This window comes from Simochromis diagramma, unplaced genomic scaffold, assembly GCF_900408965.1.
Source record: "Simochromis diagramma unplaced genomic scaffold, fSimDia1.1 OVJJ01000685.1, whole genome shotgun sequence".
Taxonomy (NCBI): domain Eukaryota; kingdom Metazoa; phylum Chordata; class Actinopteri; order Cichliformes; family Cichlidae; genus Simochromis; species Simochromis diagramma.
The window spans coordinates 14,749,755-14,764,368 of record NW_024387477.1 but is presented as its reverse complement, the minus strand read 5'-3'; the positions used below and the strand labels follow the sequence as shown (position 1 = coordinate 14,764,368).

The 14,614-nt window shown below is 41.4% G+C and overlaps 2 protein-coding genes across 2 annotated transcripts; both read left to right on the top strand.

The window, feature by feature from the left end:
* Nucleotides 1-3,050: 3,050 nt before the first annotated feature.
* slc25a43 (solute carrier family 25 member 43) lies at nt 3,051-7,993 on the top strand. The gene is made up of 5 exons (XM_040015299.1): nt 3,051-3,504; nt 5,092-5,333; nt 5,448-5,620; nt 6,907-7,041; nt 7,402-7,993. Exons 1-5 carry the CDS (start codon nt 3,233-3,235, stop codon nt 7,612-7,614), a joined length of 1,035 nt encoding a protein of 344 aa, XP_039871233.1. The 5' UTR covers nt 3,051-3,232; the 3' UTR covers nt 7,615-7,993.
* Nucleotides 7,994-8,944: 951 nt separating this feature from the next.
* Nucleotides 8,945-11,094, top strand: slc25a5 (solute carrier family 25 member 5). Its single transcript, XM_040015300.1, has 4 exons — nt 8,945-9,120; nt 9,848-10,334; nt 10,429-10,569; nt 10,679-11,094. Exons 1-4 carry the CDS (start codon nt 9,010-9,012, stop codon nt 10,834-10,836), a joined length of 897 nt encoding a protein of 298 aa, XP_039871234.1. The 5' UTR covers nt 8,945-9,009; the 3' UTR covers nt 10,837-11,094.
* Nucleotides 11,095-14,614: the final 3,520 nt, after the last annotated feature.

Sequence of the window (14,614 nt, the reverse complement as noted above, 5' to 3'; positions counted from 1 at the left end):
CAATGCACTTCAAAGTGGGAGATCAAGGGTCGACTTGCGCATGACATCCAGAGAATGACAATGCCTCAGCCAGCCTGCACCTACTGCAAGATACCAGTCCCCCAAACACAAAGGGACGCAGGCAGCGCCCGCAATACTTTTCTTCATGGAGGAAGCACATATTCACGACAGTGATATACATACAGGAAGAAGGTAGTGCTCTATCTGCATTCTACACAAATACTGTTGGGCAGAGGCAGTGTGGGAAAGGACAGCAAAGGAGACATACTGGCAACAGATTCTTTGAGGCGCTCTGTTTGACTGCTGAAGCATTAATTGATAAGATACAGCAAGAGCCATCATCACACTGCTTATCTTTACAGAAAGAGACCTCATTATCTTGTGTATTTCAAGACAAACATGTATAACAGCGTGATCAAAGCGTTTTCAAAGTGGCCTCTTTCAGCTACTTTAATATTCTATAGTTGAAGCACAGATGTGAATAACAGTCACTCCAGCTTCTCTTTAATAAATAAAAGCGGAGCAGTTGCATGAATAGCAAATACGAACTCGCAGGTTTAGTTAGATCCTGCTCATAATCATTGCTGCAACTGCACCCTGATTGTTTCGTGCAGCAGTGAAAGCTGCTTTCCCGTTCACACACACGCACACACACACCCTTTTCCACCCCAGCAGGCAGCTAGAGGTGAGCCTCTTGTGATCAGGCTGTCGTTTCCTCCGGTTGGCTCTGTTATTCCAGAAAGCCTTTGTAAAGGAGCCAAGTGGCCCAGGCACAGACAGAAGGTGGGCTCCTCGCATGCATCTGAGGATGTCAGGCAGGGGAGGGAGGGAGGGAGGTGCTCCTGGCAGGCAGAGACAAGAAGAAAACAAACATGGAGCTGAAACAAGACAGCAGCATTAAATCCCTGCTGATTTATACAGTAAATCAGACCAGATTTACATTGTTGTTATAATAAAGAAAACACATCAAGGATTTACTTGATTGACACGTGTTAACAGATCCAAAAAAAAGGGTTGAGATTAAGTGTATGCTCACTTTAAACAAACCATGTGTTGCGCAATTCTTGTCAACACGTGTTTGGAGAAGAGTACAACTCAAAAGAGGATCCTGAAATTAAATGAATAAGAAAATTGGAAGTCTTTAACTGTCCGTTGTCTCTCAAATCAAGCATTCCCTTTTAAAACTCAAAATCAACCTTAAGCTGAGTAGGAAACTCAAAAAACTGACAGAAAAGACAAGGGTTGGCGTTCTGCTGCTGACAAGTGTTTGTGCTTTACAACGTGTTTTATTGTGTGGTCTATGAGCAGGACTGCCATGTAGTAGCCATGTGACTTTTCAGAGCCATGTGACTTTAATGTTTTGTAAAAAAGCGACTATGAAAGGCTGTGGGTGTGGAGCCTGAAGCGGAGGAAGCTGTCCAAGCTACAGACAATATTGGAAAATCCTGCACACAAAGCATGACATGCTGGATAATTACAGGAGCAGGTTTATCAAAAGAATCGTTCCACCTCAGAAGATCACAGGAAATCATTCCATCAATCTTTACAACTCCTCCCTATGATTGTTATTGGGAATACAGACCTACCCCTGGATTATTTCCACTTCTCATTATCATGTATGTGATTGTTTAGGTTTGTTCAACTTTGGAGTATTTATTTTAACACGCAACAGTTCTTATTTTTCTACCTTTCATGTTTAAATTTAAAGTGAGAACATTATAACAAGGCAATTTCTCCCCCATGATTAATAAATTATTCGGATTCAAAGCACGAAAGCCTTAAAATAAAAGCCTACATGGCTAAGGTTGCGTAATAGCATTACTGCTGACTGACCCAGTGTTATAATTTTTTTCATTAAGCACAGGTTGAGTTTTTAATTTTTTGTTAAACATAAGATTTTATTTTCTAATGTTTAACTTTTTAAGTCAGATTTGTTTGGGGTTTTTTTTATGTTTTTCAGATGATGCGATAAAAAGTCTACAAAAAAGTCTTGATTAATATGTGTATACACTAATACAGCAGTAATTACACTAATTTACAGAACAATACTGTGCAAGGGTCTTGAGCCACCCCTCAATAATTTATATGCTGCTTCCAAGTAGTCAGACTTTCTTTCAATTTTTAAAGTTTTCTTGTGCAGTAGTTCTCCAGACTTCCTGAAGGTCTTTTAATGTTTTTCTTCGGATATTGGATGCTTTTTAAATTATTTCCTTAGGAAAGATGCATCTGGCTTTTCAGTTGATCAATTAGTCATCTGACGCTTCATCAGAAGTGGTCTCGGTGGAAGGGCGGCTCTCAGAAAACCATTCTTAAGGAAGGGAAACTGGGAGTAAAGGCTGATGTAAGCCAAAGTATCCAAGAACTGGACTGAAAATCAATGACAACAGGTCTTATGGCGTGACAAGTGCAAATTTGAAAGTTTTTGTTCATCATTGTCAGCATGTATGGAGAAGGTTAGGAGAGAGGTCCAACAGTGAGTGTTTACAGCCATCTCCTAAACACAGTGGACACTCTGTTATGGTTTGGGGCTCCATTTAAGTTGGTGGTGTTGGGCATTTTGTCAAAACTGATGTAAATATGAACACAGAAAAGCACCATCGGAGTTTGAGTCACCATGCAATATCATCTAGAAAGCATCTGATTGGAAACCGCTTAATTTTTCAGCATGAATATGATCCCAAACACACAGCCAACTCAGTAAAAGCATACCTGGGTAGAAAAACAGAAGGGGACATTATCAGTCATGAATTGGCCTCACCAGAATGTGGACCTCAACATTATTAGAGCAGAGTGGGATCATCTTGACAGAGAACAGAACAAAAGGCAGCAAACATCCAAAGAAGAACTTTGAATGTCCTTCAAGAAGACAAAGAAAGTTCAAGATGTGTTGAAGAACAAAGGTGCTTGTAAGAAATAATGATTTTGAAGAACTTTTATGCTTCTACTCTGATAATCAGCAGGCATGACTCACATTTGTAGGGACTTTAATTTGCGGCATTGCATCGTCTGTACGTAATAATTGATCCGAGGTCAAAGCGCGCCCTCTGCTGTTCAATGCTCACCCACGGCAACGACCAAAGTGACGTGACTGTCACATTACACCGCCGGTCGGGATGGGCAACGGACACCTCCTCGCCATCTATATTTAGATGTTTAACCTGTATAAGCAAATCCTAGAAAACCGCAACCATCGGGGGAGCCAGGCGGTTTGGAGCATTAAGGCCAGGCAGCAATGGCCACAGTGAAAAAGGACGACAGGCTGACGAGGTCTCAGAGCTTCGTGTGCGTCGGTTTCGCCGGGTTTTTTAGCAAAACTGTCACGTCACCTTTAGAGGTGGTCAAAATTAAAAGTCAGGTGGGCACCTTTCACTCCAAGGGGGGTTTCTGGCAAAGTTTTCTCATCATCTACCAGAATGAGGGGCTTAGGGGATTTTGGAAAGGAAATCTCGCCTCTTGCCTCCGGTTGTTTCCCTACAACGCAGTTCACCTCGCAACATACAGAAAGTGAGTAAAGTTACTTATACTTATGGTTTGTCTCACGCTGTGTGGACTGCAAAGCATTTTATGTGATCGTTCGACCCAAATTTATCCTAAATAGTTTGTTATTCGACTTGGGTCACGTGACGTCGACTTTGCGTTTGTGTTTTGAGGTGTAAAACGGAATGAAACACGCTGAAATTACAGAAAAAATAATATTCAAGTTAATTCTTTATGTATCAGGACCTAAAAGAATAAAAAATAGTTGACGTAAATGGTCTGTTTTCTTTTATCCCTGAAGTTAAAGATGCACTTCCTGTTTCTCTATGTGAGTCGCACGCTCCATTTTAAGCCAATCAGAAGGCTGGATTTTCTCAGCCGAGTTTTAAAGTCGAGGGTTGTCTCTTCCCCGGGTTTTGTCTCGCAGGTAGTGTGCCGTTATTAACCATCGTATTCCGGAGGCGCAAAATGTTATATATTCCCGAAACTGGTAGAAAATGGTAGAACTAACGTTTATTTTCTCATAATTTCGACTTACTATCGAAATTGCGTTTATTACTGAGTAGATCGAAATGTCCAATTTTGACTTATAGATGGCAATTGAAGACATTGGCGTCACTTCAAATTCAGTCAAACCTTTAAGCCGTCCCATTTTTTTTTTCCAGTAGACTCAAGAATCCTTCAAATTTATTAGGTTAAACTGTTGAAATAGTTGTTTTTGCTTGACAAATTGCTCAAATTATTAATAAAACCACATCCACAATATTTGAGATTTGGGGTTTCGTTCTTTGAAGATGTCCCAAATTTCCCAGCCCCGCTTTGTTAGGGTTTGTTATATGTTGCAGCTCTGATACGTAGAAATATAAGCAGTTGGATGAACTTTGGTTTGGGTCTGCGAGTCCTGTGGTTTTAAAAAAAATCCCAGTGAGAGGAAATAATGCCTATGAGGCAAAAATGAGGGAATGTATACCGATTCACTGCTGGGTAACTTCAGGACAAAACACAGGTAGTAAGCAGCCGGCAAGACAACAGTAATCCCGCAAAGAATAGCAAATCTACTGCGTACTATCTGTATTAGTCATTATGTTTCCCGATGAGGTGTTTTTGTTTCGTTTCGTTTCTTATACGCGTGTGCGCACATAAATAATACGCCCTGAGTGGCCAACCTGGTGTCCTATGCTGTACACACAGTTCCAGGAAAAGAAGGCCTTTTCCTATATGTCTGTGACACTCAAATACACACACGTGGATTCAGTTATTCACGTGTTTCTGTGTTGGAGGCTTCCAAGAAGTGCTCTGAAATAAAAATAGGTGCAGTAGATGTCTGAAAAAAATATTTCAAAGCAGCAGAGCTTGTCTGACTGCTCTGAATACACTTAATGTCATTTGTATGTGTATTTTAAATACTAACACGATGCGTAAACAAACAGGGTGGCCTTCGATGTTGTGAACAACCACTTGGATCTTGTCTTTTTATATATAGCTATCTATTTATACATGTGTATCTATATATCCATGTGTATGTATTGTGTTGGACTGTCTACAAGACAAACTGTCTTACAGGGACATCTGAGTTTTATTTCTCATAGATTTATTTCTTTCCTCTGTGTGCAGGATAGTCCACCTTCACATGGATGAACTGGGCTTCATCTCTCAGTGGAGAGCCATATTTGCTGGTGGACTGGCCGGTGTTGTTGCTGCTCTGGCCACGTACCCGCTGGAGGTGGCAGAAACCAGGCTGATCATTCAAAACTGCAGGCAGCCCACATACATCGGCGTGGCTCACTCCTTGTCAAAGATCTACAAGAACGAGGGGCTGCTCGCCCTCTACAGGGGATTTTCCCTCACTGTCTTGGGTTCGTATACACGTTGCTACAAACTAATTCGTTTTTAGTGGATCGTGTAAGATTTTGCATATGAATCTCATGTCACGAAACTCCACCTTTACCTTTAGTTTCATGTCCTTACAGGTGCAGTTCCCTTTTCTGTCGGATGTTATGCAGTTTACATGAACTTGGACAAGCTGTGGCAGGAGCCTCCTGTTCGCTTCACTCCCCTGCAGAACTTAATAAACGGCTGTTTGGCAGCAGGAGTGGCTCAAACCCTCTCGTACCCTTTTGAAACTGTAAAGCGGAAAATGCAAGTAAGTTTACAGAACACCTTTTCTGCTTGTGGGGTATGTTTGGAGAACTGAAACAGGACTATTTTTTGTTTTTTCAAGCTGGAAGTAATTAAAATAGAAACATAAAGATAGATACACCATAGATATTTTTTTAAAGGTGTTAAATGGAAGTGTTACAGCTGCATGCCGATGCTGGAAATACTGTGTTGGTCTTTTTAATTAAGTTCATATTTCTTCTACAGATCTCTCAGCTGCTGACTGAGTAATTGGGAAATGATTGTAAACACAACACATTTACAGTGTAGATGCTCCTACATGCTAGCTGTAGTACCATATCTAGTCCATAAGAGGGCAGTAGATGTTTGCCTAAGTACGGGCTGACCTTACTCAGCCACTCAATGATTTTGAGTATGGAAAGTTAACATCAGAATTACTTCAGTGGTGATTTACCTAAATATAAAGAGAAGAGATATTTACTGCATGTGTTTTAAAATGTTATAATCACAGGAGTCGTTGGTCTGCACCATGTTGCTTTTAAATAAGGGTGTCTATACGCTGCAAAGGACTCATTGGGAACAATGGTGTGGCAAAGGACAGGATTCTACATCCGGTTTTATCTGCCTATTATTAGATGGGTTCAGCAGAACAAGGTTCAACAGCAGCTGGGAATGTGAATGTGTCCCAGCTCTGCAGAAGCTATAGATATGTTCTCTAAAGATAGCCAGCAACTATCAGACAGCCGGCGTGTGTTTCCAGTCTGCTGAAGCATCGCACCGACGTCACTTACTTTAAAGAACAGTCCTGCGTAAAGGCTTCATTTAGCTATTCAGCTGTAGTGTCTGTCATTAAAAAGCTCAGAGTTAAACATTAATTCGGGACAGAGCACAGAGAATGGGGGGAAAACAGCGGATGATGTTTGCTGAGGCTTGGGGTAATGATTTAAGACGTGTATAGTTTAACTTGCTGGCTAGCTTGGCTAGCTTTAAGTGTCCTCTACAGATGAAGCTGTTTGAATAGTCCTATTGGTCTCGTGCTTTATCCATGAAACACAATAATCTACTTCTGATAGTTGCTCTCTGAATCTTTGGCACTACTTTGGTGGCCCCTCCAACAATATGAAGATATTTTATATTTACCTGATTGGTCCTGTGACTGTCCTTTTGCATTTACTGATAAATGACAGCTGAATAAAATCAAACACATAGTGTCACAATATTATGTCCTCTGACCTTCCCGGTTCTGAGTTAATAAGCACCTTCAAACTCTGATTCACCATTTCCTATTTTGGCTTTCATTCTTTTTAACAGGCACAAAGCGCCCGTCTTCCCCATTTTGGAGGAGTCGACGTCCATTTCACTGGAATGATCGACTGTTTCATACAGGTGATTAAACACAACGGCGTCCTTTCACTGTGGAACGGCCTTACTGCCAACACAATAAAGGTATGATTCACTTATACATTGGTAGCAATTTCTTGTTATATGGCCAAAGTACGGGTCTGTTTGATCTTCTGTTATATAAATAAGAGCATTTACGTGTTTTACGCAGGAACAAGGGGCGGGGCATGGAAAGTAATGTTTAGTGTGCGTAGTTCACAGCAGGAATTTCACTACCAAGGTGGAACAGCATGCTCCGCTCTTAAAGCTACAGATCCCTTCATAGCCCAAAACTGTTTTTACTTGTGACCGTTTTAATGAAAATAAAGTGCATACCGAGTACAAGTTCTCTGTCGATCTGTGATCAAAATAATAAAGTGTTGGCGTGACTTTAAAATGCAGTTGTCTTTTGTCACTCCCCTACAGATTGTTCCCTACTTTGGCCTTCTTTTCACCTGCTTTGAGATGTGCAAGCAGGTCTGCCTTTACCGCAACGGTTACATTATCTCCCCCCTGAGCTACAAGCTCACACCGGGGGTCGACCAGAGCCTCGGGCCGAACGAGCTGGAGGAGGTCAAGCGCCACTTGAAAAACAGGAACTTTGGCTCAGGGGATTCGTCTTTGAGAAATCGATGGTGATGCTTTACGTGAAAGATGCCTGGTTTATTAAAATAAACGAGAGAGAGGGAGCGAGAGACTGAAAAATGACACAACAGCAAATCCAAGGGCATCCAGGAGCCTACCTCTCTCAGACTTTTACATTTTATTTAAAAGTATTTTAAAAAGTTGTTTACCCATCCATGATTTACGATGGCTTTTTACCTGACATGTGCCTTTTAGGATAAATATTTATTTTGGGAGCTCTTTGCTGCATTAGAATCAGTGCCATAGTCTGCTCACATAAAATAGTTTTTAAAAAAATGCTCATGGATTTTGTGAACTCTGACCATCATGAGCGCAATGTGACAGGTTATAACTTTAATGTATGAATGAAGGCAAAATTTTTAATGAGTTTTAAGTTAAAGTATGTCATTATTGATGATGTATTCCACTAACATGGCAAGAAAGAAAAGTGTTTGTGAGGTTTAAATGATTTGTTTTTCATTCTGAAGGTAAAAACATTGATTTAACCTCCTGTTTGCTGAAACCCACATTCCTCTACGGTGACTTTGCCCTTAAGTTGTCTGTCAGCAGTCTAACCCGTTTTCAATTGTTTAAAGTTACTACGGACATGCACCTTATTTAAGGTGCTTGTACTTTACAAGAGTATTTCCATTTTCTGCTAGTTTAAACTTGACATTGACCTCTACTGTTTTGTTTACTCCAACAAGCTACTTTTCAGATTCTGTAATATGTGACGCATTATTATATGAAAAGATATTAACAAGAATTTTTTTTATAGCTGAATAAAAAAATGCAGAAACTGGTTTGTTTCTGCATTTTCGGTCAACTCTTCAACCTCCTCTCTTGCTTGTCGTGGTAATTTGCTTTAGGCCAATTTGTTATTTGGTTTAAAGGTCTGTGTGCTCAGGTTGAGAGTGAAATCAGTCAGGTGACTGTATCACGTCAGCTCACGTGGGCAACTCAGTGGCAGCCAAAGGACGTTAACAGCTGGGATGACCTTTACCATAACTGTGAGGCCTCATCTGCCCCAGAATGACATTTGACACGACCTTCAGGTTAATATGAATAAGAATGATAATAATATAACGCCGTGACGGCGCCTCTCACTTCTGTTCAGATGCGACTTTGCAAGTTTTAAAAAGTCGCAAAAGTAATTCATAAACTTTCCCTCATGCGGGACTGATCTCGTGCCTCGGTTTATCTGAGTGACAAGGGAAAGCTCCAAATCTGAATCGAAGGTCATCGCCTGGCCCCGCCCACTACTCCCAGAGCCGGCCAATCGCAGAAAAGAATCGAAGTTCACGTTTTTTCTCGCGCACAGCCTCCTTAAATCCCCTCACTTCTAGATAGGATTCGGCCATTTCAACCCCACCAACAGAGTAGCTGGACGGCGGCTGATAGCAACTGAAGATGAGTGAACAAGCTATTTCCTTTGCCAAGGACTTCTTGGCTGGTGGTATCGCCGCTGCCATCTCTAAAACAGCTGTAGCTCCCATCGAGAGAGTGAAGCTTCTGCTCCAGGTGAGTGTGAGCTGCTTATATCCCTGTGCAAACACCTGAAAACCTAATGACACTGTAATTATTGATATCAGTCACATACGTGTGTTGAATACTGCTGTTGCTCATTTGCAGCTTTTCTTCTTATTTCTTATGTTTGGAGGGGAAATTATTAAGATGCTTGTGCATGTGGCAAATGGTTTAAAATCTAATAGTAATGGAAATCTGCTGCATCGTCAGGAGTAGAAACTGGGCTAAAAATAGTAAATCGAAGCGGCTCTGTCAGAGATTGGTGCAGGCACAGATGAGGAGCGAGCATAATCGAGGCGCACCACACTTGTTATGTAATAGACCGGCCTGAATGCTCGCATGAAAAGCGGCATTGTGACAGGAGAATGTGACCGTCTGTTGCCACTGTGGTGTTTAAAGTTATTCTCGTGTCAAGACAGGTCATTAGTTTGTCTTGACATCAAACAGCCAAGGTCACAGCAAGGTTTGCGCCATGGCGCTTCACTGCTGCATTGGGCCCGGCCTCAGCAGTGGCAGGGGGCGGGGCCTGTGAACTGTTGAATGAAAGGGCTGTCCACCTGCACATGAAAGCAAATGTGTGCGACTCAGTAGAATAACGGGAATCTCCCATCTTAGACAACTCCGAAGGTGACCAGGTGAAAGCTTGAAGAGGAAACGGGATATGACGAGCTTCACTTGTTGCTGCCTCTAATGCACTGCGGTGTCTCTGCTTTGTTTACAGGTGCAACATGCCAGCAAACAGATTGCGGTCGACAAGCAGTACAAGGGCATCATCGACTGTGTCGTCCGTATCCCCAAAGAGCAGGGCTTCCTCTCTTTCTGGAGAGGAAATCTGGCCAATGTCATCCGATACTTCCCCACTCAGGCCCTAAACTTTGCTTTCAAGGACAAGTACAAGAAGATTTTCCTCGACGGCGTGGACAAGAGGAAACAGTTCTGGAGATACTTTGCGGGTAACCTGGCATCTGGCGGTGCCGCCGGAGCTACCTCCCTCTGTTTCGTCTACCCCCTCGACTTCGCCAGAACACGTCTCGCCGCTGATGTCGGCAAAGGGGGCCACGAGCGTGAGTTCAAAGGTCTGGGAGACTGCTTGGTGAAGATCTTCAGGTCCGATGGCCTTAGGGGTCTGTACCAGGGCTTCAACGTTTCAGTACAGGGCATTATCATCTATAGAGCTGCTTACTTTGGCATCTATGACACAGCAAAGGGTGAGTGTTTGCTGAGAGACATTACAAAGCTTTATGTCTTTTTACATAGCAGTTTTTAGCCTTTTAATCTCACCGGCTAATGTTTCTCTTACAGGCATGCTTCCTGACCCTAAGAATACGCACATTATAGTGAGCTGGATGATTGCTCAGAGTGTGACTGCCGTAGCTGGTCTTGCGTCCTACCCCTTCGATACTGTCCGTCGTCGTATGATGATGCAGTCTGGACGCAAAGGAGGTAATAAAACCCCAACAAAATCAAAGTATAACTTCCTCTTCTTTTTTCCCCCACTGTTCTATTTAAATGAGGTTGTAACATCTGTGTGATTCTGTCTCTTCCCCTTCAGCTGACATCATGTACACGGGCACCATTGATTGCTGGAAGAAGATTGCACGCGATGAGGGCAGCAAGGCCTTCTTCAAGGGAGCCTGGTCTAACGTGCTGAGAGGCATGGGTGGCGCCTTTGTGCTCGTCTTGTATGATGAGCTTAAGAAAGTCATCTAAGATGTTTTTGTATGTTCACTGTTCATGTTGTGAAGTTTAACTGTAACATATCTTGTACATTTGGAAGGACTTAAATGCCGAGCTATATTTATAGGGACCAACTAGTATTTTCTACTAGTTGTACTGGGGGAATATGTTATGCACTCTTCTCTTGGCCCATTCATTTTCTTTTTTGTTTTTGCCCCTTACCAGAATGTCATTCCCTGAACACAGGAACCTTGCCAGTAAGCGAGAAATAAAGGCAACCTACAGAGTGAATCTCCGGCCTGGTTTTGAGGTGTAATGCCATGTATAAAGTGTACGCGACAGAGTGTGACTGAGATCCCCCGGCTGCGCGTCTCCTCAGTCACGCCTCCTGAGGAAGATATTTGGCTGCCTCTTGTGAGAAATGTAATCTTAGACTTGCAGGTTGCAGTTGGGGGGGCGCCAAAATCAGCTGCGAACGTTGACCCGCAGACGATATTTTAACCGAGACGTGCTCGCAGCGAAATGATTCACAGAAAGTCATTAGCTTTAGCAGTCTCCTGTGCATTTACAGAATTATAAAATAGTTTCGAAGAACATTTGCACAGGTGACTTCCTCTAGGATTACCTGTTGTAAGGTGGATTATTCCAACCTTCTAAATATACTTTTATCTCCTGCCAAGCCTCTTCTGACTCCCAACTGGTGTGACTGACGACTACGACCTTGAGCCATTTGTCCAGTTACCAGTTTGACACACAAGTTATTTACTGTCACGCTGAAGGGATCTCGGGATGAAATGAAAGTGTACTGGAGGAGATTTCTGCATTCTGGCTGGTTATTAAAACACATAAAGGACAATGTAGAGGGTTTCTAGTGGGGTGCACTGCTTGTGTCCACGTGTATTTAAAGGGGGTGTCATAAATTCCTGCTGATACATGATCCTGGCATGCGTAAAGAGGCACATGATTGTCGCTTGTGTAGGACAGGACATAGTGTTCTTACTGGTCCAGCTAATCGAGGGTGGGCAGGCCGTTCTATAAAAGTCAGCTGCAGACTTTGTGCTCCTTGGTTTAACTCAACTTTGGTTCAGTTCTGTCTGTTTAATTAAATTCAAACCTAGCTTAATGTTTGAAAGTCAAGAGAAGTGTATATTTAAACAGTTTGATCTAACAGTGGCATCCTGACACATGCTGGGCATGAGACCATGGGGACACTTTAATCTGCTCTCTTTATTCAGACATGATAGAACTGCTGCCCCCTCTGAACATCATCTCTGCATTTATGCATTTTTTTTTTTTTTAAGTTTCATTTTAGAGGAAATTTGACAAATGTTACTAGTAAAAGAAACTGAGGGGAAAAAAAAATCTTTGTAACCCAGGTTCTGGATCAGTGCAGCGTATTCAAAATCTCTAGCCGCTGTGGACTGTTAGCGCCCCAGAAATCCTCCATGAGTCTTAAGTCACTGCTTTAATTACTCTTACCATGGGTGAATGAGAATATTAAGGTCTTTGACTCACTGTGCAGCTCTTAAAGTTCATCAGAAGTTTAATTCTGTCACTGGCAATGTGCCTTTAGTGTTTTCCACTCTTTGATCCAGTGATATGTCCTCAAACTTAATCACTTACTTCCAAGATGACAAGCAGAATTAATCAAATTAAACTTGACGAGACACAATGACTACGACTTGGACGCTTAACCCAAATTGATCCTGAGTGGAGGACACAGTGCTGCTAAAAAGAGGCTAACAGATTACATGATTTACTCAGCTGGACTAATCTTGCTTTCAGTGATTCACAACGACTTGGACCCGACCTCTTACCCGCAGAAATTAGTTTTAATGCCGTTTTCTCCAGTCCGGTCTGAAAGGCCCTTCTCAGCAGGTAGCCCATAGTTAATCCTTCATTCAGTAGGCCTCACGTTACAGCTGTCCCATTACAGCTTTAACAGGGATCACAACCTTTTACTCACTGTCTGCGTGGCTTAAGATATGCCACAGCTCCTTGAAGTAACACGAGTCCTTTACTCAATTCCTGTCATAAAAATAGATGAATTTTGCTGGTGGACTGTATTACTATTTCTCAATATTATTTCATAGTGGCTCCAGTAACCACTTGAGTAGCGGTTTACACATTTGCCTAAGAAAGATTTAGTCCTGGGAGTAAACACAAAGGACATCCACAGTAAAATCTCTGCCAAATCAAACACGCAGAGCTGCCCACTGTGGCAACCCCTCATGAGTAAGGGAGCAGCCGAAAGCAGCAGCTTCTCATTATTTTTAGTACCTTTATTACAAACAAAAACACACGCTGCTCCCGGACATTTGCAGTTTTTATGATGGAGAGTAGGCGATAGCTTCTTAAGTAAAGGTTGCACTGCCACAGGGGAAAAAACACTAATGACATGTAAAGCCACATAAAAAAAAAAAAACATTACCTGAAGCATAACATGACCAAATATAAACATAAACTCACCCCGTGAGTGTTATCTCTCTGTTTTACTACTAAAACTGAGGCTTTAATGTCTCATTACTAGTGTTTTACTGTTATTATGAAAAAATGTGTCGTTAAAAAAAAAAGTAATATTTACACAAAATGAGTACAATGCTGTGCTTATGTAAAAGTACATAGTTACATTCCCGTACTACGCTATGCAGGTCTACGGATCACTGAAGATACCCTTTACTACCCTTTACTCTGGGCGATGAGAAACTTCTGTCAGCCGGGCTGTTGCGTAATTTCGGCTGTTAGACCGAGTTACGTCACGGGGTCATGACCTCAGAGCTTTCCACTCATGGCAGTCTCTTCTACCGTATCTATCACATGATCCCAGTAAAAACAAAGACTCGCATATGATATTTGCTCTAATATATATTAATACAACAACGATTCTGGTACATTTAAATGTTACTATGTTAAGATCATTATGCGGGTGCTTTTTGCGGGCTAAATGTGTAAATAAGCTAACTATTACAAAACGTGCTGGAAACCTTTTATTTTGAAGGTTTTCAGCACGTTTTGTAATTGTTAGCTTATTTATACAATTTAAGTCCTGCCAGACATCAGACATGGATTTTTAAGATTTTATTTTTATTGACGACAAAAAAATAAATAAATAAATAAATTGAAGAGCAGTGATTGCGCCACCTTGTGGTCTTTAGAAGAAACATCACAACACAGCTTTGCTAAAAGCTCTAACGTTATATTTAATGGAAAATGAAGCAGCCAGAGTCTTTCATGTTTTGTTTTTTAATAACGATAATACTCTATTTAATGTAAGCTTTCATGAACACACACACCTGTTGCTATCTTCTTTCTCTCCCATTCACTCTTTGTCTGTTTAATGAGCTCCACATCCTTTTCTTCCTTTCACTGGCCCTTGCCAGTATCACAGTCTGAAATAATGAAGCAGTGCTCAGAGAATTTTTCTTGGGATGTGAGCAGGAGGAAAAGAAGCAGAAGGAATAGACTTGTTTTCCTTGTCCAAATAAATAAATAATAAGTTAAAAATAAGGTTGAACCTGAATGTTTAATTTGGAACAAATACATCATATAACAATATACTATTCAGAACTTGTCACTGTGTATTTTGCAATGTGAAGTTGGTTTTATTAGTGTGTGTTCAAATATGGAACTTTGCAGAAGTGCTGGACTTTTTCTTTTAAGTGGCCAATATTCAGATATTTTTAATGCATCTGAATACACGATCTTTGTTTATGTTGTCCTGAATGACAGATTCTTAATCATGTCGATTGTATGAAAGACCAGTGAAAATTTCAAGCTTTTATCTTTAACAGTTCTTTAGATCTTAAAACAT